Source organism: Canis aureus, chromosome 34 (genome assembly GCF_053574225.1).
Source record: "Canis aureus isolate CA01 chromosome 34, VMU_Caureus_v.1.0, whole genome shotgun sequence".
In the NCBI taxonomy this organism is placed as follows: Eukaryota; Metazoa; Chordata; class Mammalia; order Carnivora; family Canidae; genus Canis; species Canis aureus.
Window position 1 is genome coordinate 10,880,776 of NC_135644.1, and position 23,037 is coordinate 10,903,812.

Genomic DNA, 23,037 nt, shown 5'->3' on the forward strand with positions numbered 1-23,037 from the left:
CCATTAATGAAACTTTTATTACTTTACATCGCGGGGGACGTCTGTTTACTTTAGAAATGAACCACCAACCGTTATAAAGGAAAAAGTCCTGACAGCATTTCCTAGAGAAAAAGCTTAGGTGCGTGTTTCCAAATGATCGTTTCTTTTTGTGCGCCTCAGCTTTTTCATAGCTCAGTTCTTACAGCTTCACGTGTGTCTTTTCTTTGATTGTCAGTTTTCTCTTAAAGTTTATTTTTTATTAGCGCAGAAAAGTGAGTGCTGGCCTCCCCAGTGTAAATGCAATCTTTAAAAAGTCGATTTGTGTTCTAAAAAAGAGGGTGGTGGAAACAGCATAAGCAGGCACAGCACAAAGCCCTACCCAAATTATCCCGCCCAGGCCATTTCTAGGCTTGCATCCTCAGATTTTCTCCCCTGATGTCAATAGCTGCAATGTAATCAAGTATCCCCAGAACCAATTCGTGTGCCAGATTCCAAATACATTTTTTTTTAATGTATACATCCAAGAGTCAGCCTACTTGGGGGGCCTTCTATTGGGATTGTGCGAAAGATAAAAGGCAGAGCGATCTACTTCCAAGTGTGCGTGATTAACACAGATACACTTCCGACTGAGAAATTTTTTTTATTCTAAATATTTGTTCAAATAGTACCAGACAATTTGAAATCCATAAACTGTGTCGAGTGGTGAGGGCTGCGGCTGTTGAGAAATGAGTAACGGGTGTCGTGCCACGCCACGGGGCCGCCTGACTCTACCCATGAAGGACAATTTGCGGTCTTAATCCTTTACATCAACTACAAACACCAGCCACGGTTACAACTGTTCAAAACTACTCTCTCAACTAGTTCAGACCAAGGGGACTAAAGAGGTGAAACGTGGCCCCCGCGGCCTGGGAGCGCGTTCCTAAGCTTGGCTGGAGAATTCTACAAATATACACATAAATACATTAAGACGAGGATAAATAATCAGGGAAACGAAATGACTCGCTTCAAATAATAAATACAGATCGTTGAGTCCGATGCAATCCTTACGGGACGGGAAGGAGCATATAAATTAAGGTCTCCGTCACTAAGCTAGACGCGGGCCAGGCCCGGGCTGCCCGGGCGCTGGTCCCTCCGCAGAGCGCGCCGCCGGTGGGTCTCGGACTTACCTTCGGGACACCACTACCCGATTAGAGTCCCTCGGTCCGCAGTATATGGCACTGTCGGGGTTACAGAGGAGAATCCTTGCGGCTGATTTATGGCCAGTCACCCCAAGGAGGGCGCGCCTGGAGGGGAGGCCCAGTCGCCCGCGTCTCGGCCGCCGCGGGCCCGAGACCAGGAGGCGGCGACCGGGCCGGAGCGAGGGAGGGGGTCCCCGAGCTGCCCCGCGGGCCCCGCCCGCCACCCCCGCCACCAAAGCAAAAGAGGTAATTGCGCCGCGAGTCCCGGCCGGTGGCGGCCGCTACAGATGCGTCAGTTTGGGGGCCTCGGGCAGGCGTCCCTGAGACGAGTGGTGCGCCGACAGATCTGTGTAGGTGGGATGAGGGTCGCACGGTCCGTGGTGGTGGTTGCCCGGGATCTGCGCGGCGCAGCTGTAGTCCACGCTGGCCGAAGACGGGTGCGAGAGGTGGCCCAGGTTGAAGACCGGCCCGGACGCCGGCGCCATGGAGTCGACGAAGTTGCCACCCACGTACACCGGGCTGCCCTGCAGGTTGGCGCTGGCGAAGCCGCCGCCGTTGCTCGCCATGGGGTGGGGCTCGAACTCGGGCGCCGCGTAGCGCTTCTGCTGCGGCAGGCAGCTGCTGAGCGGCGCCGTGTAGGCGGCCAGGCCGTACATGTTGGGCTGAGATTTGGCGAAGGCGGGCGGCGAGGGCGCGTCGTAGGCCAGGCCGGGCACGGGCGGCAGCTGGCCCGAGTAGGCCACGTGGCCCGCGGCGCTGCCCAGCGGCGGGCTGCGCTCCGGGGACTGCCCGGCCGGCGAGTGCAGGATGCCCTTGGCCTTCTGGTCCTTCTTGTACTTCATGCGCCGGTTCTGGAACCAGATCTTGATCTGGCGCTCGGTGAGGTTCAGCAGGTTGGCCATCTCCACGCGGCGTGGCCGGCACAAGTAGCGGTTGAAGTGGAATTCCTTCTCCAACTCCACCAGCTGTGCACTCGTGTACGCCGTGCGCACCCGCTTGGACGCTGGGCCCGGCGGGCTCTTATCCTCGCAGCTCTCTCCTGGGCAGGAAGGGAGGTAGAGGGGATGCTGAGCGGGCGAGGAGGGGGCACCCAGGGCTGCAGCGGGGTGCTTCCCTGGCTCCTCTATCCCTCCCCCCACCTTGGCAGTGGGGGAGGGGCGGCTGAGAGGTGAGATTCGGAGCGGGACCTCGCAGGCCCCAGTCCTACCTAGGAGTTGCACCTGAACCCCCCCCCCCAATCTGCCTTCTGAGGTCCTATTCACTCTGCCGCCCCCTCCCTTCCAGCCCAGTCCATCATCCTGTCCCTAAGGCTAAGGCTGTGGAGGAGTTTAATGAGAGACTAGTAGCAGCTGCTAAGGCCTAGCCACCACCCCCCTCCCAGCCCCCATTAAAAGAAGGGCCAGACTTCTTTGAACACTCTTCCCAGACTCTGCTGGGGGATGGAGGAGAAAGGCAGCTCCCTCTCTCCCCCCCTCAAGCTTGCTTCGGGGCTGGCTACTGAGCAAAGCACCCCAAGAAGCACAGAATGAGGGTGGAGACCTGGGCACCTCACTCCAGCTCAACTGCACCCAAGGGCTCTGCACCCAAACTCAGGGAAGTAAGAAACCATAAAAATACTGCCCCAGAGTTTCAGGAGCTCCAAGGCCAGCCTGGGTGCATTTTGAGTAATTCAGTGCTGGGAGCAGCAGTCTCAACCTCAACCCTGGTTTCCACTACCCCTGCCACCTCTCAGCAGCTTGTCCACTCCCTCCCTGCTTGTACAAATGGATTTCTCCTGGGAGGGAGGGGCCTGGGCTTGCAGCTGGGAAGGAGGAGCAGAAGATGCTTACAGGCTGGAAGGCACTTTCCCCGTAGGAGCAGCAGCCCCAGAGAATTGCAGGCAAACCAGAGACTTGATAACAAGCTTAGTTACATCCGAGGACTCAAACTAGCTCTGGACCTGGAAGCCAATTCATCTACCTAAAAATAAATGGCATCAAAGGACACAAGGCCAGAAAATTTTAGGAACCAAGCAGGCTGAGGAGAATGGCAGCAGGCCTTAGGGCTCCCGGCCCTGCCCGTCTTCTTCTACACACCGTGAATGGACCCACAGAAGATCTCAACTCTAGGATCAGCTTTTTCAGGAAGAGAAACCCAAGGCTGCTCCTGTTTCAGAGCACATCCTCTTCCTCTAGGATATGACCCTCCACATTATGGATTTGCTGGGATGGGGAGATCTGGGCTGGGGTACACCAAGCAGAGTCCATGGCTAGGTCTTGCAGGCTCTGGTTGGATTCAAGCGCACCATTCTGTGGTTTTGTCATCTTGGGCAACTCTAACAGTCTCCTTATCTGTAAAATGGGGACGTTATTATATACCTACCTCAAAGGGTTCTTCAGAAAATTAAATTAGATAATGCTTGTAAGGCATTTAGCAAGGTTGTTAACATGGATCCATGTTAGCACTCCACAGACTTTAGTTCTTACTAATTTAAGGGAGTAAGGTTGGTGTGATGTAGACTATGTAAAAACTCAGGCACCTGGGTGGCTCAGTGGTTGAGCATCTGCCTTTGGCTCAGGTAGTGATCCCAGGGTCCTGGGATCGAGTCCCGCATCAGGATCCCCGCAGGGAGTGTGCTTCTCCCCCTACCTGTGTCTCTGCCTCTCTCTCTGTGTGTCACTTATGAATAAATAAATAAAATCTTAAAAAAAAAACAGGCTTGGAGAGTCATAATACCTGTCTTCAGGTTTTGAAGAGCTGTTGGATGGAAGGAGCTAAGTTAGGACCAGCAGCCTAGGACAACAGATATTAGGTCGATATAAGAAAAAGCTATCTACTAATAACTGTGGGACTTGTCCAGCAATGGCACCAGCAACCTGGAATGGAGCATCCTGCCCCTGTACAGGTGTGGCTCCAAATCAGGGACACTAAAAGAAAGGATATTTCTGCATGAATAGGAGTGCAGACCTATGGCCTCCAAAGCTGGACTTCCAGCCCTGAGCCTCTTGCTTCCCAGGTGAGCTAACTTCTTGGGGTCAGTCTGGGGGACTTAGCCCAGGGAGAGCGCCCTCAGAGAGCTACCTGCAGTGGCACAGCTGTTCTTTTGCTTGGAGTTCTGTCGGGACTCTTTCATCCAGGGGAAGATCTGCTTGCTGATGGTGGCTGAGGAGCCCGAAGCATTGGGCCCACCCTTGGCCTTCTTGGCAGGCACTCCACCTCCAGGATTGGTGGGTGAGGATGGGGGCAGAGGTGGCGGTGGAGGAGGGGGTTGTGGTGGCTGCTGCTCTGAGTTCAGGCCAGGAGGCTGGCTGCCACCCCCTCCACCCTGGCTGTTCCCAGTGCCAGGCCGCATACAGCTGCCATTCAGTTCTGTTCCTTTGTGGGCCGGGGCTCTCAGAGGTGCGGAAGTCTGGATGGAACAGGCGGATCCGGGATAATCGGTGTCCAGGGAGCTGGCGGCTGCAGGGGGTGGGTAAGGCTGATGGGGGGTGCCGTAGTAAGCGTCGGTGGCTTTGCTGTAGCCGTAGCCTCCGAAGAGTCCCGGGTTTTCATAGTAAGCAGCCTTCTGCATGGTGCACTCAGGAAGCTCCAGGGCCTGTTGACCCTGCTCAAATAACATTGACCACCACTGTCTCCTTCACCACCTCCTCCGATGTCTGCCGAATCCTGAGGGGGCCGGGGTAGCCCCAAGCTCCAGGTGACCTGTGGAGGAGAAAAGTGAAAGGCCCCAGAGGGACTGTAACTGACAAGACAACCAGTGTAGAAGGACTAGCTCGCCCTGCTCTCTGCTGCCTTCATAGTGGGAAGATCTGAGACTTTATGAAGTTCAACTTATTTGAACCTTTGGAAAAGTCAGAAGGCATTTCCATAAACATAAGAAAAGACCTTTCCTTCTCTTGAGCTCAACTCCATCCAAGAGAAGGGGCTCCCTCCCCACGCAGACACTATTTTCTTTCTTCAAGATTGTCCATTTAGCTTTCGAAATGGCATAGAAAAGCACTTATGGCCTCAAACGTTTTAATGGCTGATCCTCCCACTGGACTTTGAGCTCCCTGCAGGCAAGGACTGTGTCTTATTCATCTACATATTCCTAACACCCAGTCCAATGCCCTTCCTGTAGTAAGAGCAATAAATGCCTGTTGCATGAGTGAATGGAGGGACCAACCAGTCAATCACTGGGTCGCCCCAGGATGTTGATGAAAAAATAAAACTCTATAACCCACTCAGAACAGCCAGAACTCTCAAAAAAAAAAAAAAAAAAGGTATCTCCCCCACCTGGTTTCAAAATCACAGCATCTTTCATGGAGACCGGATAGTCAACTTTCTGGGGACAGGGTGAGAATCCGCCCAGTTAACTCTGCGGGTCAATGTGAAATGTACTAGAAGATAAAAACCAAGAACACTTAGACTCCCAAACTTATTTTGAGGCTAAAAAGTGTTTCTTCTCTTTCATCTACAATTTTCTGGAGTCTTTACTTTGTCCTCCACTACTTCTAAATGGATACCACTAGAGATGGGTGAAGAGATTTAGAATTTGAAATGTATGGAACATGGGTGAATGTAAAATACTTTATATTATAATTGTATCATGTTTATGCTGCACCCATTACATAAATATATATTATTATTGACCTCTGCTCTGGATCATCTGCTGCACCCCACCTCCACCCGCTGCACAACCAATGAGAGAACCTCTCATGGCATGATGAATGGACTGAGAATTAGAAAAAGGGGGGAAAAAAACAACTAAGAAAAATTCTGTCCCTTTTGTGTCCTCTGATTCTTGATGGAGGTTTCCCTTCTCACTCACTCCACCCCCTTCTCCTGAAAGGCTCCTAAGGAGTTAAAGTATAACTGGTACCATTCAACCACTTTTGTCTGCTTGATAAAGAAAACTCATAGGTCAGCTCCCTGGTCTTAATTCTTGATCTCCTCTTTCAGGCACCTTTCCTTCCTCAAAACTCCCTGGGCTTCCATCATGGTCATCATGATGGACCACATTGTCTAGACAAGTTATGTGGCCTAATAGATTTGGCCACTAGGACCCAGCTCACTCCTCCATTCCCTCATTTCTCCTCCACTTTCACCAAAGAGCCCAATATTTAAAATTCCTCATATTAGCCTTTGTCTGATAGTATTGTTGCCCATTCTGTTTCAAAATACAAGTGAATTTGACATTTATCTTGATAAGACACAAGCCCTTTTCAATGGGATAACAGAATGCTAGAAAGCGTTTTAGAAACTGTTTCTATTATTGTTCTTAAATGCACATGGTTAAGATACCTACCTAGCAAAGCTGGTCTTAATCTTTCTTTCACTCATTTTCTATATCGTTCTCTGACCACTAATGTTACTGAATATCAAATGGAAAGTTACACCCTCATCCTGTGACTAATATTTATGTGTTTGCCTCCAAGCCAAAGGACTGGGTACTCTGGGTTTAGTTGTTTCTGGGCTTTTCTGGGGATCCTGGTTCCGGTCTTAATCTGTGGGCCCTCTGGATGTCAAAATGGTCACATGTGACACTCAGACCACCAGAACTCACTGCTGCTTCTGTCATTTTGTTTACAACTGTGAAAGCAAAATACACCCCCCGTCCCCCGTCTTGCCTCCCAGGTTGACCAAGTTTATCTTGATAGGTGGACAAATCACGTTAAAATAGCCTCTTTAGGAACTGACCAGGTCTTCGAAACAGATGGCTTTACATATATATTTGTTCCTATGGCATATTCCTGGAAGAAGCTCCGAGTCCTGGGCCTCCAAAGTGTAAATACTTGGCAGCTTCATGAATAACCACAGCGTCTGTTCTCCTGCCTCTGTTTTCATTGTCTTAAGGAATTTGAAGGCCCACTCAATGAGGAGCCACCACCCCAATGTCTATTGCCCCAGAAGCCAGGGCAGGAGGCCTCTCCTCACCAGAAAGGGCTTTGCAGCCTCCCACCACCACCACTTTATAATGCCCCAAAGAAGCGAACTCTACTAAAACAGAACCCCAGAATATTACGATAAAACTGTTTTTTTTTTTTTAAAAAAAAAAAAAAGCTTATTTTTTTCCAGAAATCCCTACTCCTTGTGAACTCTGCTTGAACCTAAAAAGCAGGAATGGGTCATAAATCACTTGGACAATGGTCAACTGTTCAGTGGCTCATCTTTTCGATCACCCCCCCCCCCTTTTTTTTAAAGGCTTTCTTTTTTTCCGCCCTTTGGTACCTCTGCTCATTTTTGCTCGGGGACCCAAACGCCTTGGGGTGAAGACCAGCCCGAGCAGGGGGAGGGGCGGTCTTCCAAGTCCTCAGCTGCCCGTTTCTCTCATTCCTGCTCCTCTCGGCCTCCGGGGCACGGGCCGGGGCAGCCTCCCCAGAACCCCGCCGGGGCACGATCCCCGGCCCCTTCTCGGGTAGGGGCACTAAAGGGGGTCTGGCTCGACCTTTCCCGCGGTCCGGGGAAGTTGCCCAGCGGGGCTCGGAGGCCCAACCGCAGGCTGGGAGCGCAGGGCCGAAGGGTCCCCGGCCAGAAGGCAGGCGGCCCTCGGAGCGGCCGCCGCACCCGCCGCGCCTCCGAAGCAGCCGAACCCTGATACTTGCTCACTGCACTTAATTCTGCCCGGGATCAATACCTAATATGATACCGAATAAATAAAAGGCGCTCACAGCGGCCAGGGGACGGGGTTATTAAGCAGCTGGAGCTCTCACGGTGCATATCAATGCACCTGTCATTGTGGTTTGCAACAAAATTTATGACTGCAAGCGCGGCGGCAGTAAACGCTTCAGCAAGGAATGAAAAGAAAAACACTTCCCAAGGCCCGGCACTTTTCAGAAGTGGAAAACAGGCTCCGCGTGGGAGGAAGAGCAGCAAAAGGATCCCCCGCTCGGCACCTCGGCCGACCCGCGGCCCGCGCGCCCCGGGCGTATATAAGGCGGCCGCTCGGAGCCGCTCTGCTGGGCGGCGGGACGCGGGAGCGGACGCGCGGCCTCGCGGGGGCCGAAGACCCGCCGCCGCCCGCCGCCCGCCGCCCGCCGCCCGCGGTCCGGGGCCGCCGCCGCCGAGGCTCGCTGGCTGCGCGGAGGCCCGGCCGGGACTCGCTCCGCAACCCAGTCACTTATGGACCCGCAGAGTCCGGGCAAGTTGGAAGGAAGGGGGAGGCGATGGTCTGCCGGGTGTTTCTGTTGCTCTCACATTTTTCGAAGGTTCCAGTTGGCCTTGGCTCCTCTCCCTGGTTGTTTGTTTGTTTTTTTTTTTTTTCCCTAAACCAGGGCCTCGGAAGCCCACAAATCTCTTTTTGGCGGACAAGACTCTTGCTGGGCATCCCCGTTAATTCGCTGGAACACAGCAACGATTCTTGCTCCCCGTTGGCTTTGCCGCTTCGGGATTCCCGAACCGCTCCTTGGGTTCGCTCCGTGGGGATGGAGGTGCCGCGGCGCCGGGAGAGCTTCCTGCCCCGGTTCTCTCCATCTCGCTGCAGCCTGAGCCTCTTCTGCCCTATGGGAAACCCGGACGCGCCTTCTAAATCATTCTTAGTTAGCCCAGATAACTCAATACGTAATACACCCTGCATTTAAGGCACCGGGCTCACCCCATTAAAGCGCCATAAATTTGAAGGCCGATGATGGGTTATCATGTAACGGGCAGCAGTTCACACTGAGGTGATCCACTTCAAAGCCGCCCTTTGTTTTATGTCTTGATGTATGAATCCTGAGATGGCTACCTTGAGTTGCAGGACAGATGGAAATGTAGTAGAAATTATATATATATTTTTAAATCACACTACTCACCACAATTGTGTATGTGTGTGTGTGTGTGTTCTCAAATTTTGGCTGTAACTCTTTTTAGGTTCTTCGGGTTCCTTTTGATATTGTCGAGGCAGATCTGGAACAAGATGGAAAACCCTCAGTGGCAGCCGGTTCTTTCTTACGCACACATGTTGAGAGGCTCTACCCCTTTTAAGGGTGTCATAATCAATGTGACTATTGTATATGTTGGCCGCAGTCACTCCGGGTGTCCCGGCATTAAAAAAAAGACGTGGTCGGCTTCTAGGGAGTCAGTGGACTTTAACACAAAATCTTTGGCCGGATGGGGTAAGGAAGAGCTGCGACCTGAGGAAAACGCTAGACCCTCGGGCAAAGGGTGAGCCAAGTGGGTCAAGGCACCACGGCAAGTAGTTCTCTCCTGCTTCTACCAAGCTGTAAGTCCTCCAGGTGACTTAATCCCCCAGGCCGAGCCCACCGTCCTAGGAGCAAAAGAGAACCTTGCAGAATTGGGGATGGGAGGAAGGCTACAGCACAGAGCACCAGAAAAAGAGGACTAGGGCGCAGATGGGCCTGGGGAGGTCCTAGTCAATGGCTGTCCTGCTCAGCCCCAGTGGGAAGGGAGCTGGGCACTCTTTTCTGGCTTGTACGTTGTATCTTGACCGGTTGCCCTGAATTTATTTTATTCCAGTGGGTACCCACCACACTCCTGGCCTGGGCTGCCCAACCACCCCTGGGTGGGGATCAGGCTACAAGGCATCTAAGAAACAAACATCCCTCCTACCCTCACCCAGAAAGAGACCGAGCTGTCCACCACGACTGTGGGTGCTTAACGGGTGCCCATGCAGGTCAGGTGAAAGGAGAGACACAATCCCCCCTCTTGCATCTGCCCTGTGCAATTTGTCGACTCAGTAGTTTGCAAACACTAAACCGCGCAGGAGAAAGCCCCACACAAAGCGTTCCAGTCCCTTCTAAAGACCAGAGCACGCAGCCATAAGCCTTTGAAGTGACCTTTGGCTCACACAGCAATAACTCACCCCTTAATGAACACCCAACGGAAGCGCCTCGGAGAGATCCCGGCCCGGTAGGGCTCCTAATATCGTGCCCGGGCTTCAGCTTCCCAGCCGGCCTCGGACCCAGGGGGCCCAGGCTGCTGGGGCCGCCCCAGGGCTGCGCAGTGGGGGCGCCATGTATCCAGGTCCTCAGACCTGACTGGTGAGCCCCTGAAGCTACTTTATATGATACATTCACGTGAGTGGACATCAACTTTCACTGCTTGAGTCTTTTATTATTATTTTTTTTAAAGAGGATTCTTGAAAAGTAGGATCTTCCCCTTAGAAGACAGCTAAATTGAGAGGCCACCAGGGCCGACCCCACGCTGCCTGTACCTAGATTTTGTTTTCCTAGCCGTGGAGGAACAGGGTAAGTGTGCTCCTGGGCGCTCTGCGATGCCCTGTGCACCCTGCTCTCTGGTGCAGGAGGCTTGGCAAGGGAAAAAGAAAGAGGACCCCAAGGGGGACAAAGTTGGGCCACCCAGAGTCCCCACTGCCTTCTCCTGCTTTCCCGAATGCTCAGCCCACCCAAAATCCAGCACAGGCCCAACATCAGCCTCCTGCTTGCCCAGAATCGTAGGCTTAACCCGGCTGGCTCTGGGCCACCGGCTCAAGTACCCTTTCCACAGCCAGAAACTGGGGGAGCAGGAGGGAGCCCCATCTGTGAGCTGTCAAGGAAGAGCTGGTTTGAGGCAGACCCGGCCCTAGACCCCAACCCCCACCAGCATCCCCAGGAAAAGTCTTTAGGATAGGGAGCCTTGGTGCGGATTATTGAAATTTTCGGGGAAGTTATAAGTGAGTGCTCCATGGGGCCAAATGAAATGCTGCTCGCAGTAATTGGATTCAGCTGACTAAGTTGGCAGGCGCGCTGCTCCAAGGCAGCAGGCGAAGAAAAATGTCCAGCGACTTTAAGTTCTGATGGAGCCAAGAGCAGCGGATTGACAAAACAACTTTACTGCTCTGCTTTGATGGCGATGCCCTTGGAAGTCGGTCCCTCTGTAGCTGGGGCCTGTCCCAACCTAGGCTAAGGGACTGCTCCTTGCTTTCTGGGACCCTTCCCCACAGAGGCCCAGTCTGGCCCAGCCGTGTGGCATTCCCACGAGCCTGGAGCTGCTCACTTGGACTCATGGAGCTGCTTGCTTGGGCTTTGGCCCCGGAAAAACCCAGGATGAATGGACCTGTCCTCCTCCAGCCAGGAGCCACAGGATCCAGTAAACAAAAGGATGCAAGGGATGCACAAGCCAAAATATGATTTAGCTTTCATCCTGGGTTCTTTGGGGAGAAGGACCCAGGAGCCCTAAATCTTTTCCCTGACATTATGGAACTCAAAACCCAGATTAGTGAGGGGGCATGTGGAGGAGCCTCTCAAACTCTTCTGAGTAGTTTGGGGGTTCTCTTGAATTTGGGGGGGAAAGCCTGAGTAGCACTTTAACCTCTAAAGGAAAAATAATATTAAGCCAGCAGCAAGAGATAAAGGCGTGCATATGTGGAGCTAGCTCCCAGAACAATGCAGGGAGCTGGCTGGTCACAGAGTTTATTTTAAATACATATAAATCAACCTGCCTGTGCCCAGCCAGGCAGCCCAAGACACGGAATTAATATGACGCTCCATCTTACTTTGGCAGTGACAGTGTAAAAAAAAGTTTCTTTTTATTCATTTCATTTTCCAGCCCATTCTCATAACTGCACATTTACCCCCAAAATACTTCCTCCAGCCCCCGACCCCCTCACCGACCCTCTCCTGAAACTGCCACCTCCTCCCTCCAACCATGCCATCAGCCACCCCCCCCCCTCAGCCTGGCAAGGTAGTGTGTCCTCCTAACCTTTGGGTAGGCGGGGAGCATCCCCACAAAGCGAACCTCCTTACGATTAATCACCGTCCCCGATGTATATGTAGAAGTGTATCTAGGTCTACGCGGACTGCCTCACCAATTGGCAATAATCAAGATCACAGATTACACAAAATAAATCATATTTAGTATCCCATTCAGGGCAGCAAGCAGCCCGGTGCCCAAAGATTTCCATTTTGTCATGCAATTGCTTACCTGGATCCCAATTTATCATAAACCTGGTGTCCTCGGCCTCAGAGTGGGCGCCAGTGGGGGGCAGAGCTAGCCTTCCCCCTTTGTCTGCAGACAACACTGTCCCAACCCTGGTCTTGCGCGCTCGCAGACGCGGCCATATACCCGAGCACACGGAATTCCCGGTAGAACGGAACCAGGCTGAGGTTCAACTACCAATAAACGCAGGAGGAACGAGTCCGTCGTCCCGAGCTGGCTTCGCCCGCGCTGCGCGCCCGTCGGTCCGCCCGCCCGCCCGCCCGTCCGCTCCCAGGCCCCGAGCGCGGCCACCCGCGCCCCCACCCACTCCTGGGTTCCTGCCCAGCCCTCCCAGACCCCCCAGAGCTCGGGGCTTGTTTTGCTTGCGGAATGTGGCCCTTTCTGGATTTGGAGAGAGCCCCGGAAACCCCCTCGTAGTCGGGAAATACAGACGCTGCCTTCAAATGCGAGCATATTTGTTCACGTGACCCCGAGGGAAGATTGTACTGATTGAGGCTGAAACTTTCACGCCATCCAGCCCCGGAGCGCAGCCAGGCCTGGGGGCTAGGAGGAGGGGCAGCGAGCGTGGACCCGGGCCCACTCCCCGGAGCAGACACGGGTGGGCGCGGAGCCCAAGGAAAGCCCCCATCTCGCCGCAGCCCCAGCCCGGCCGCCGGCGGGGGGTGGGGGCGCTGGGGCTCTCCCCCCACGACCTCTGACCCTGGCCCAGCCTTGCACCCGACTGGCCCACGGATGGGCAATTCTGGAGGCTGCCTGTCGGGGGCGGCTCCGGACGCGGCGGTGGAGCATCAGGCTCCCCGGGCGAGCCTCGCACCCGCACGCACCTGGGCACGGCTCGGCCGAGGCGGCCGCGCTGCCCTCCCCTCCCCGGACCAGGCGCTCAGCCGTGGACAGCGCAGGCTCCGGCCCTAAGGGGGGCGACTGCGGCTCCCAGACCGGGCCGCTCGCCCCGGGGAACCCCAGCCGCACCCCACGGTTGAGGCCCCGGCTGCTTGGGCACACGCAGCAGAGGAGCCAGGAAAGGCGCCTGAGCAGCAGGCCGGGCCGGGAGCGCTCTCCCCTCTGCAGGGAGCTGGCCTGGGCCACCGATCGCCGAGACCGGCGCATCTTGGAACCGGGCCGGCCCACCGACCCCGCAGGCCCCGCCGCTGCCGGGCCGCGGCTCCCCGCTTCCCGCGGCTCCTCGGAGAAGGCGAGGAGGCTGCGAAATCAGTCCTAGCCCGGCTTAGCCGGAGTAGCGGAAGCTGATGTCTAGAAATGGCACAGCAGGACCCGCTCCAAGCTCTCTCCAAGGGGCCCGCGGAATTTACCCTAACAGGTCTGCGTGCTGGACAGTGGTTCGGCCCTGGGCCTGGGGAGCCAGCAGCCTCCTCCCGGGCCTGGCCTGCCTGCCGAGAGCCCCACGGCCCTCTCCCAGACCCACCCGCCCTGCAGAATCCCGCCCCACGCTGGGGTCTCCAGCCTATCCCCCCCACCCCCCAAGTCTTGTTTTCACAGCCAGTTCTGCTTCTCAATGGCATCCGGCTCAGAGCAGATGCCCTGTCACAGCTTGCAAGGTCTCCGACAGGCGATGGCAAATGTGACTGTGCTCCGCAGCCCCAGAAGAGCCGGGGAGAAGGGGGTAAAGTCCTCCTCATCCTCACTTCGGAGGCACAGGAAGTCCCCGAGGACAGGTCACAGGCTCCAGCCCCCAGACCTGTCGGGGAGCTCCTCCTTTTGTTCACCTGGCCGGGCCTGGCTAGAGGAGGCCCACTCGGGTCGCCTCTTGAAACCGGACCGTGGGTGCCCCCAGTTCACCCCCACCCGGACGATCCTGCCCCCTAGCTGCCCGCCGGGGGCCCAGCGGCCAGCCCGCAGCAAGTGTTAATCTCCTGCCAAAGAGGGGGGCCGCTTTGCGGGAATTTGTCTCCAGGAAAGGATCTAAGCCTTCTTCAATCGGAGCATATGTTCATAGAGCAATAAACCGGAAAGATTTACAGTCCTCGCCCGGCCCCCAACAGCCTCGCACCCTTTCAGGAATTACTTACGATGATTTATCACATCAACCCGGGCAATTGTCACACTGATAAAATAGCCCGGGCCGGTGCCCGCCAAGCCCAGGACTTGGGAGGCTGTTGGCTGCCGGGCTGCCAGCGGGGCTGGGGAGGCTTTTGTGGGTTCCTCTCTGGGCCTATGGGGGGATGTTGAGGTGAGTTGGGGTGGGTGGGGTTGAGGTGGGAGGGGAGCCAATTCTCATTGAGAAAAACGCAAGCAGCTCAGAGAAAGCGCCCGGAATCTGTGCCGGAGTCACTTGCAAAGCACATAAACATTTGTCATCTTTGAATAATTGAATTAATGTATTATTGTTTGAATGTATAATTCATAGCAGAGGAAACTTTGTCTCTGTCCTGACGGGGGAAAATATACACACACCAAAAAAAGAAATCAAAACATACACACAATCCCCAAACAACTACCAAACAGCCAGCTCCAGCTAGCGGAAATCATCCTCAAAGCCAACGGGAGGGAAGGAGGCGCATAAAGAGGCTCTCCTCCGGCCGGGCCCTGAGCTGGGAGCTGGAGGAGGGGGCGAACGCCCGCTGCGGCCGGGCCCAGAGCCCCCCAGCAGGCAGGGGGGGTGAGGTGCGAGCGGAGCGGCTAGTGGGACCTCAAATCCCCTCGGAGAGTGGGAGAAAAGAGGCTTGAACGGGAGGCGACGGCCGCCAGCCTCCGCAGCGCGCCCCGGCCTCTCCCCCGCGCACCCCTGCCCCGGGGCTCCTTTCGCCCCAGGGTCTCCCGCTCCCGCCGCCGCGCGCGGACCTCGAACCCGGGCCTTTAATTTTAGATCCTCGCCCAAATTAAAAACGCAAAAATAAAGGGGTTAGAAGGAGAAACTCCTTGGGGGGAGGGGTGGTGACAGAAGCAGCAGTAGGAAAGGAGGGGAGTGGGAGAAGCAACTCGGAAATCATGATCTGTTGGTTAAAACCCTGCCTGGGGTAAAATTTCAACTGGATTTTATAGCCCTCTATTATGACGCAAGGAAAAATTTACGACCCTCGCCTGAAAAGAGGGCCGGGGCCTTTTCTCACCGGTTTAAGAATAGGCAGCAGATGCCGTGACAGCGACCATTGTTCCCGGTAGACACAGGCGACCGGGCAACCTCGGCCCCGCGTGCGCCAGGCGCGTCCCCCAGCCGGGCGGGTGTTTTTTTTTTTTTTTTTTTTTTTTTTTTTTTTTTTTTTACAACTCCTGTTGTTTCGGGGCCGGCCGCGCGCACCCTCGCCCTCGCCCCTCGCCCCCCGCCCCCCCACATGCTCACACGCACCCCCGCGCGCTCCCAGACACACACTCGGCCGCTCGCAGCGATTTTTCATGAGTGCAAAGCTCTGCTGAACCAAAGGTCACCATCCGAGCCACTAACAACTTCTCGCCGGCGCGCGGTTCCAAATCAGGAAGCAAAGGGAACGATTTGTCAGCGGCCCTGACAGCTAAGTTCATTAAGGATTTAAATCTCGAGAAATAAAAGTCGCCAAAATATTTACCTGCTGGCCGCGCTCGCGCGCCCGCCGCGGGGGCCGGGGGTGCAGGGGGCTGGGGGCGCCGCGCGGCCCCCCTCGGCGGGTGATATTCTTGGGATCCCTGCACTTTCCAAGTCGGAGAGAGCCCTTTGCGTGGCAGATTAATGACGACTCCGTGTTTCTTAAGGGACGTGCTGAATTAATTATTTCGCCAATCACGTGGTCGGGACTTGTAGAAATCTATTCTTATCATCTTCCTCGCACTTTGAAAATTCTCCGGGTTATGGGAGGCCCTCCCCCGGCTGCCGGCGAGCCCCGGCCGCCCAGCCCGGCGCGGGGGGCAGGGAGGGCTCCCCAGCATGGCGGGAAGCGCCGTCTGCCGAGGGCCCCGATTTACTGTACTGCACTCGAGCGGGCTCGGCTAGGGACTCGCTTCCTCCTCCTCGGCCCTGCCCGCGATTCAGTCCACACAGCGGTATTGATGTATTGGTGGGCACAGGAGGAGCCATTAGCCAGAAGACGGGCAGAGGACAATCATAAAATGGGCCTGAATATTTAAACTTCTGTCTGCACACTTATAAATACACATGTCCACGCGTCGGAGGCCAGCCCTTCCATATATTAGGGACACATGTCTGATTTTATGCATTCTGCTCATTTCCTGTCGCGAGCCAGCTCCCCCTCCCCGCCCCCAGCTATTCTGGGACTCCTGTCTTGGCCCACTGTGCAAGGCGAGGCCAAGACTAGAGAGACAGAAAAAAAAAAATAGTGCACGCCACTTTTTATAGTGGGGAGTGTTTATTGTCGTCTGGAGGGCAGAGGGGGCTCTAGGGGGAGGCGGGGCAGGTGCTGGAGGCCCCAGTGGGGCTGAAGGGCACAGGAAAAGTAGGAGTCCAAGATTGGAGGCCAGAGGGGTCTGGTGGGAGCAGCCACAGGCCAGTCCCACGTGGCCCAGAACCCAGGACTCTTCCAGAGTTGGGGTGGGGGGTGGCGGGTGGGCAGGGAAGTCTCTCACCCACCACAAAGCAAAGAGAGACTCAGGGGGTCTGGGGGGGGGCGCTACACTGGGCCACACAGAGAGCCAACCTGGAGCCTCCTGTTAGCCTAGGAAGTTACTTATTTTCCTTTCAAAAAATAATGCCCTGCAGCCTGAATCCCAGCATAGGCTTCCCAATGCTCACGGAATACGGTGGCCAAATTGGGAGTGTGCATGTGTGGGGGACAGGTTAATGACAGATTTGCTAACCCTTCCACGGTTTGACCTTCACATGTCAGGCATGATGCAGAAATTCGTAAAATAAACTGTTTATATCGAATGTTAAGGCTTTTAGAAGACTTAATGAAGAATGCTTCTGTGGAGGCACCAAACAGGATGGAAGTTTCGCTACACCTTTTATTATTTCAAATATAGATCAATGAATTACATCAAAACTACAGGCAACAATTAGTATAAATAATACTTTAATCAGTGGCAGCAGAACATTGGTCAATTCTATTAAAAAAGCATCTTGTGTGAACAGACACCATGGGGCTGACTGACAATGTCATCTCCCAACAAAAGGCTGCAATGGACAAAGTGAGATGGGAGTCTGAGGAGCCATGTCCTCAGCAAACACTTCACTCCTCCCCAGTCACGACCCCAACACAGCTTTAAGGAAAAAAAAAAAAAACACAAACCACCAAAACAAACACTTCTGGCTCATATTTGGGGGAACAAACTGGAAACAAATAAAAGCAAATGGGCACTGTGCCTTTCCACATCTAGGTTTCTGCAGAGTACGTTCCCAGATGGAAACTCATTTCCTTCCCTGCCCTAGGTGGTGGTGGTTGGTGGGGTGGGGGGGTGGGGGGGTGGGGGGTGGGGGGTGGGAGGCACTACTTCTTCCCTGCCCCACTCCTGTGGGCCCAAATGGACACCAGGGTCCGATTGGGACCACAGGGTTGAAGGCTGCCCCCTGGGCCATCCAGGCTCCATTAACATTTCAAAAGACAATCCCTGGAAACTGAGGAGAACTGAGACTTATAAACAAAGAAGTTGTTTCTCTGATTTAGTTACTTTTCAAAGTAGTGGAGCTATGTTTGAGAAGGAGCTTGGGTTTTCTTCATCAAAACATGCCTCTTGGCTTTCCTCTGGGGGCATGGGTGAAGGCTGCTACATAGTTTTGGCATTTGGTCTGAAGCTGGGGTGAATAACCTGAACTTCTGGGAAGGGGGAAATCTATATAATAATCTTTATAATATACATGTAGTTGGGTGTTGTGAAAATATATACTTTCCCCGCCCCCTCTCCCAAGGAGAAGGTTCAATATATTCACAGGTTTGGGCTTGAGGAAAGAATCTTAGCAACTTTCCAACTTGCCTAACGATAGCGGCTCTTTTCAAATGCTACATCCAAAGACTGCTCTCCATGTTAGAGGGGAAAAAAAAGAAGAGAAGGGTAGTTAGAGTCCAAAAGGTTAAGGGTTTAGAGGTCAGTCCTCCCGGCTGAAATACAGCTAATCGAATAGAAAATTTGTCCTCTGGATGAACCTGATTCTGTAATTTAGCCGAACTTCAGTAAAATACCTTTTCAGCTTCTCAACGTGAGGGCGTCAGAAAAAAGACGTCTTGACTATGTATGAACTCTTTGCTTTTTGTCATAGAAACAATGATGCGAATAATGCAGGAATATCCATCTTTAATATCCCGACGTGGCGATATTCAAGTATTGCCATGTGCAAGTCTGAGAGCCAGGCTCACCCCAAGGAGGAACAAAGAGCTGTCCCCAGGGTCTAATACAAAAGACCAAGGCTTGGAAGATACTTTAGAGAAGTGGAATTTCAGCCTAGGGACTCCAGTGAATACCTGCTCTTAGCTCTCAGGAGACACCAAAGAACATGCGTGCAGAAAAAGTCTTTTTTCTCCCTCCATTTAAATATATTTTTTAAAAAATTCTCTCTGAACCTTCTAAAGTGTTTTGAAGCACTGGTTAAAATTAAAAAAAAAAAAAAAACCCTCCAGTTCTGAATCTCTCTTTCATGCTCATCCCTTCCCCCCCCCACCCCCTTTTGTCACTTTTTGGGAGCTACAACCAGAGGCTTCTCTTTGGAGCCCGAGGCTTTGGGGTTTAAACTTCCAAAGTCTTGTTTCATTTCAGTATATGAACTCTGGCCATTACCTTTGACTCTTTCCCCCTTATCCTTAAGGGTCAGCATTTTAGAAAAATGAGCTTTGAACCCTTCTCAGGCAAGGCATAAGAAAAATGACTAAAGAACATCACTCCTGTTGTTTGAGACTGATTGTTTTTAAACCACTATTCTTAAGGCAAGGAAGAGGGCCTGAAACTTTTATACTTCTACGATTTCTGCTTCTAATTAATGTTGAGAAAAACTTCCTTACGTTTGTTTAAAACCTAAAAAGTTCAGGGGGGGGAACCCCTAAGACCAAGTTTTGTGGACTTCTAGATTCAAATAGTTTTCTCTCTCTTTTTTAAAGCTAAAATTTCCCCACTTTCCCACTTTCTCCCCACCATACACCCCCTCTCTCCCATATAGGCCCTACACCAATTCCTATAAAATACTGCTATATGGGTTACTTGGAATCCAGCATTTGGAATCCAGTTGGAACAGAAAATTCAGTCATTACCTAATGACCCAGAACATAGAGGTTTTGTTTTCTTTCCCCAGAAGGAAAATGTTGGACCATTTGTTTCTTTCTTTTCCCTTTTCTTTAATCACCCAGAACTAGTTGTAAGCACAGTGCTGAAAAAAGCACATGTGGAAATATATTTTCAAGAACTCAACTTTGAGTGGACCCTTTGCTTCCCTCTAAAAGGGTTAAGGGCCCCCTACACACATTTCCGGGGAGTGGGGAGGGGGTGGAGTTCAAAATGCCGGTTAGAGCCAGAAGTTAGTCCACACATCTCAGATTCTTCTCCCTGAAACTCAGCCCCTTTCACCATCTCACGATTTTTGGCATTAAGATGTCAGTGATTTCTGTATCCCATCCCCCACAAATAAATATTTAAGCAAATATAATCTAAACATAAAATAACCCGTTTCCATTTCCTTCTTAGACTCATTTCTTTGGGCATGGGGCCACTAGGAGCAAAATATTCTTTTTTTTCCACACTGGAAATTATACAGACAACCCAGAAAGTTCACAAATCCTGGCCCAGCTCTCCTGTCTCCACTGAAAGCACCTAGCACAGGGGTGGCCAGCCTTCTGCCTCAACTCCCCCACATTATTAAACCACAAAGCTCCCTGGAGGGGTGGGGTGGGGGAGGATGTTCCAATTCACGCTGGGATAAAGTATCCAACCTTCATTTGCAAATTCAAAATCCAACAGCAGAGATTTTCATAAGTTTAATAACTCGCCAAGGTTTAGGTTCTCAGTAGCTCCTGCCATAGGATCATGTACTTAGAGAGAGAATCCCGCCCCCCTCCCACCCCCACCCCGCTCCAGGGAGGGGGCTGCCCTCGGGCAGGATGCTAACCTAGTCCGAGGGCGGCCTGCGTGTCCCAGGTCCACCCCACAGTACCTTAGAGCCCAGGGAGGTGACAGCAAGCCCGGCCTGCCCCCGCAGCTTCGGCTCAGCCGGGAGCGCAGGGAGGAATGGGCCCAGGGTCCCCACTTCTATAAGGCCGTCAGGTCCGTGTGGTGGTCCTTGGCCAGCGGAGGCAAGTGCTGGCCGGGAGCAGCTGAGGAAGAGCAGGAGGAGGAAGAGGAGGAGGACGAGGACGAGGACCTGCCTTTGGTGTTGGGCAGCTTGTGGTCTTTTTTCCACTTCATCCTCCGGTTCTGGAACCAGATCTTGATCTGGCGCTCGGACAGACACAGGGTGTGCGCAATTTCAATCCGACGGCGCCGCGTCAGATACCTGTTAAAATGAAATTCCTTTTCCAGTTCTAGGACTTGCTGCCGGGTGTAGGCCGTCCGGGACCGCTTGGGCTCCCCGCCGGTGTAGTTGGGGTTCACTGCGAGACAAAACAGACAGCGCGGTGAGGCCAGCGCCCGGCCGGCAGGCCCGGCTCCCCGCACGCGCCCCTGCCTGCCGCCGCGGCCTCGCCGCTCCCGGGGCTCCCCGCCCCCGCGCACACGCGCCGCTCCCGCTCCCACCCGCTCCCCCAGGCCCCGGGCGGGGATCCCCCAACGTGCTCCCGGCTCCCCGGCCCCGCCGAGAGCCCCACAATTCCCCAGCCTTTGGAAACCCCCCCCTCCTCCACCGGGTTCCCTCCGCTCTGAAAATGGAGTCCTCCCCCACCCCACCCCCATCTCCACCCCCTTTTTCGCCCACAGCCAGGCAGCCAGCCACATGGTCCCGGCCTGCTCCCTCAGCTATAAAAATTTATGGACAGAGTAATTGCGGCGCCCATGGAAGCCCCCCCCGCCCCCCCCGCACCCCCAGGGGCCCAGGCCTCCAGGCTGGGGTGGGGACGCCTTACCCGAATTCACGTGCACCTTCTTCATCCACGGGTAGACCACGGCCGGCTGCTTGAGGGCCGTCCCGGGGGGCGGCTGCTTGGGGCCGCCCGGCTGGCTGCAGGCCCGGGCGCCGGGCAGGGGCGCGGGCGGGGGCGCGGGGGGCGCGGGGCACGGCTCTCCTGGGGCTCCGTAGTGGCCGCCGGGGCCACTGGCTTCTTGCCCGTGACCCCGCGAGGGCAGCGCGGAGCCCGGCCCGGGGCCGCCGCCTCCGAAGGTCTGCTCACCGAAGTCGGGCCGCGGGTAGAGCCCCGGGGGCTGGAAGTCTGCACCCTGCACGCCACCGCCGTAGTAGTCGGCGCCCTGCTCGCCTAGGTAGCCGCCCTGCAAATACTCCTCGCACGGAGGGAACTTGGGGTCCACATACTTGGAGTTCACCATATACGAACTCATGGCCATTAATTTCAGAAGGTAGAAAATACTAATTTTTCTCGTGTTGTCTTTTTTTCTCCTTCCATAGGGCCCTCCTACTTGCTGTCAACTGAATAAAGTTGGCGGCCATGTGACCAGGCCAGCCAATAGCGAGGGAGCGAGTTTATCACCGGGTTGGTGAGCATCTCATAATTTTCACAAATTTAACTAAATAACATACGTGTAATCAAGTGACTCGCCATGGCACATTTGAGGGCCCCCACCAGATGTTAATATAGTTCTCTAATCCCCAGCACCCTCGCTCCTGGCAGGGCATCCCAGCTTTTGTCTGCCACTGACTTTGTTAACCTCCAGTGCCCTCTCCACTCGCCCCCTGCCTGCAAACAGCCCCCCAAAATGGGCACAGTTCAAGGGGGGGGATGAAACTCCAAGTCCGTCAGGCCGCAGAATACCCAAAGGCAGGTGGGTGAGGGAGCCTCTGAGTTAGGCAGAGAACCCCAGGCAGGCAGGGCTCCCGCCAGCCAGCGGGAAGGGGACTCTGTCGTACAAAGGCCGAGTCCTGGCTTTGTCTTCGCCAGGGTCACCCAAAAGTTACAGCAATCTGACTGGCCTGAATCAAATCAGGCAATGAGTAACTGCCAAGCTGTCTGTGAGTGCCCAGGCTGCAGTGATTTTAGCCAAAGCCAGTCTTGCAGGTATGGCCAAGACTGCCACCAGCTCCCCCCCCCCCAGCTTATGCAGCTGACGGGTGGGCCTGGAAGGTGGTGATGGCACCCCCACCTCACCCAGATGGGCTCCAAAGGACCCTGCACTCCTTCTTCCCAGCTAGCCTTCTTTCCACTCGGCAGTCAAGGACCAGCGAGCACCCTCACTGGGTACCCTTTGACCTCACCTTATATTCCTTTAGGGCATGGGGCTGGGTCTACCTGGCCTTCCACCTGGCTCCCCAGCCCCCCAAGACCTAGCCCTTTGGCCCTGCATTCATGCAACCAATTAAGGATTTACACAGGAGCCTCTGTTTCAAGGTGAGGGGCTTCTCCAGGCAGAGGCTCCACTATGTCACCAGGCTCAGTCCATCCTCCTGGAGTCTAAGGTAATAAAACAGAAAGGAAACTGACCCGCGGCCGGCTGCCTCTGGCCTCTGCTTCCGACTATGGCTATTTCGGAGAAACATGAAGTTTTTGCATCGACCATATATTCCCCTAGAATCGAATCTGTGACTATGTGGATACCACACAAATTCGGTTCTACAGGGTATATATAGACAACGTTACTACCTCCGGGTTCCACCCAGAGTGGGTACCCAGACCGCAGCCAGCACCGACCGGCCTCTTCCTCGGAGCCACCACCGCCCGACGCAGCCACTCGCACTTTCAGAGAGGGTTCAGGTAGCTTGAAGAGCTTGGTGGAAATTTGCAGCAACGAGTTCCCCATCCTTGTACCAGGGCTGGAGTGACCGAGCAGCCAAGGAGGCAGGACAGTCTTCCTAAGAAGGAAAGAAAGAAAGAAAAGCAAAGAAGAAAAAAAATCATCCATCCCAGAAATGGCGGCTTTATTACCCCCCCCTCTAGATCCAAATAACCCACCCCCTTGTCGAGTGGTATTTTCCTGAAAGGAGAAAATACCCCCCCAGTGGCAGAAGAAAAGATGCAAGAGGGAGAAGAGAATATCCTCCGCCCATTCTTTTCCCCAGCGCGGGGCAAGCCAGGTTGGT

General features: G+C 54.2%; 2 protein-coding genes across 2 annotated transcripts; both read right to left on the bottom strand.

Annotated features, from left to right (window-relative positions):
• Nucleotides 1-599: 599 nt before the first annotated feature.
• On the bottom strand, nucleotides 600-5,515 carry HOXD3 (homeobox D3). Its single transcript, XM_077883311.1, has 3 exons — nucleotides 5,412-5,515; nucleotides 4,218-4,838; nucleotides 600-2,196 (listed from the first exon to the last, which is right to left on the bottom strand). The coding sequence occupies exons 2-3, from the start codon at nucleotides 4,753-4,755 to the stop codon at nucleotides 1,439-1,441; spliced, it is 1,296 nt and encodes a 431-aa protein (XP_077739437.1). The 5' UTR covers nucleotides 4,756-4,838; nucleotides 5,412-5,515; the 3' UTR covers nucleotides 600-1,438.
• An 11,350-nt stretch (nucleotides 5,516-16,865) lies between these two features.
• HOXD4 (homeobox D4) lies at nucleotides 16,866-22,805 on the bottom strand. Its single transcript, XM_077883314.1, has 2 exons — nucleotides 20,915-22,805; nucleotides 16,866-20,446 (listed from the first exon to the last, which is right to left on the bottom strand). Exons 1-2 carry the CDS (start codon nucleotides 21,348-21,350, stop codon nucleotides 20,106-20,108), a joined length of 777 nt encoding a protein of 258 aa, XP_077739440.1. The 5' UTR covers nucleotides 21,351-22,805; the 3' UTR covers nucleotides 16,866-20,105.
• Between the last annotated feature and the right edge of the window lie 232 nt (nucleotides 22,806-23,037).

Coding starts and splice junctions, on each gene's coding strand:
- HOXD3 (XM_077883311.1), bottom strand. CDS start 4,755: ATGTTATTTGAGCAGGGTCAACAGGCCCTGGAGCTTCCTGAGTGCACC. Junction 2,197..4,217: donor GAACAGCTGTGCCACTGCAG/GTAGCTCTCTGA, acceptor CTTCCTGCCCAG/GAGAGAGCTGCGAGGATAAG.
- HOXD4 (XM_077883314.1), bottom strand. CDS start 21,350: ATGGCCATGAGTTCGTATATGGTGAACTCCAAGTATGTGGACCCCAAG. Junction 20,447..20,914: donor GAAGGTGCACGTGAATTCGG/GTAAGGCGTCCC, acceptor TTTGTCTCGCAG/TGAACCCCAACTACACCGGC.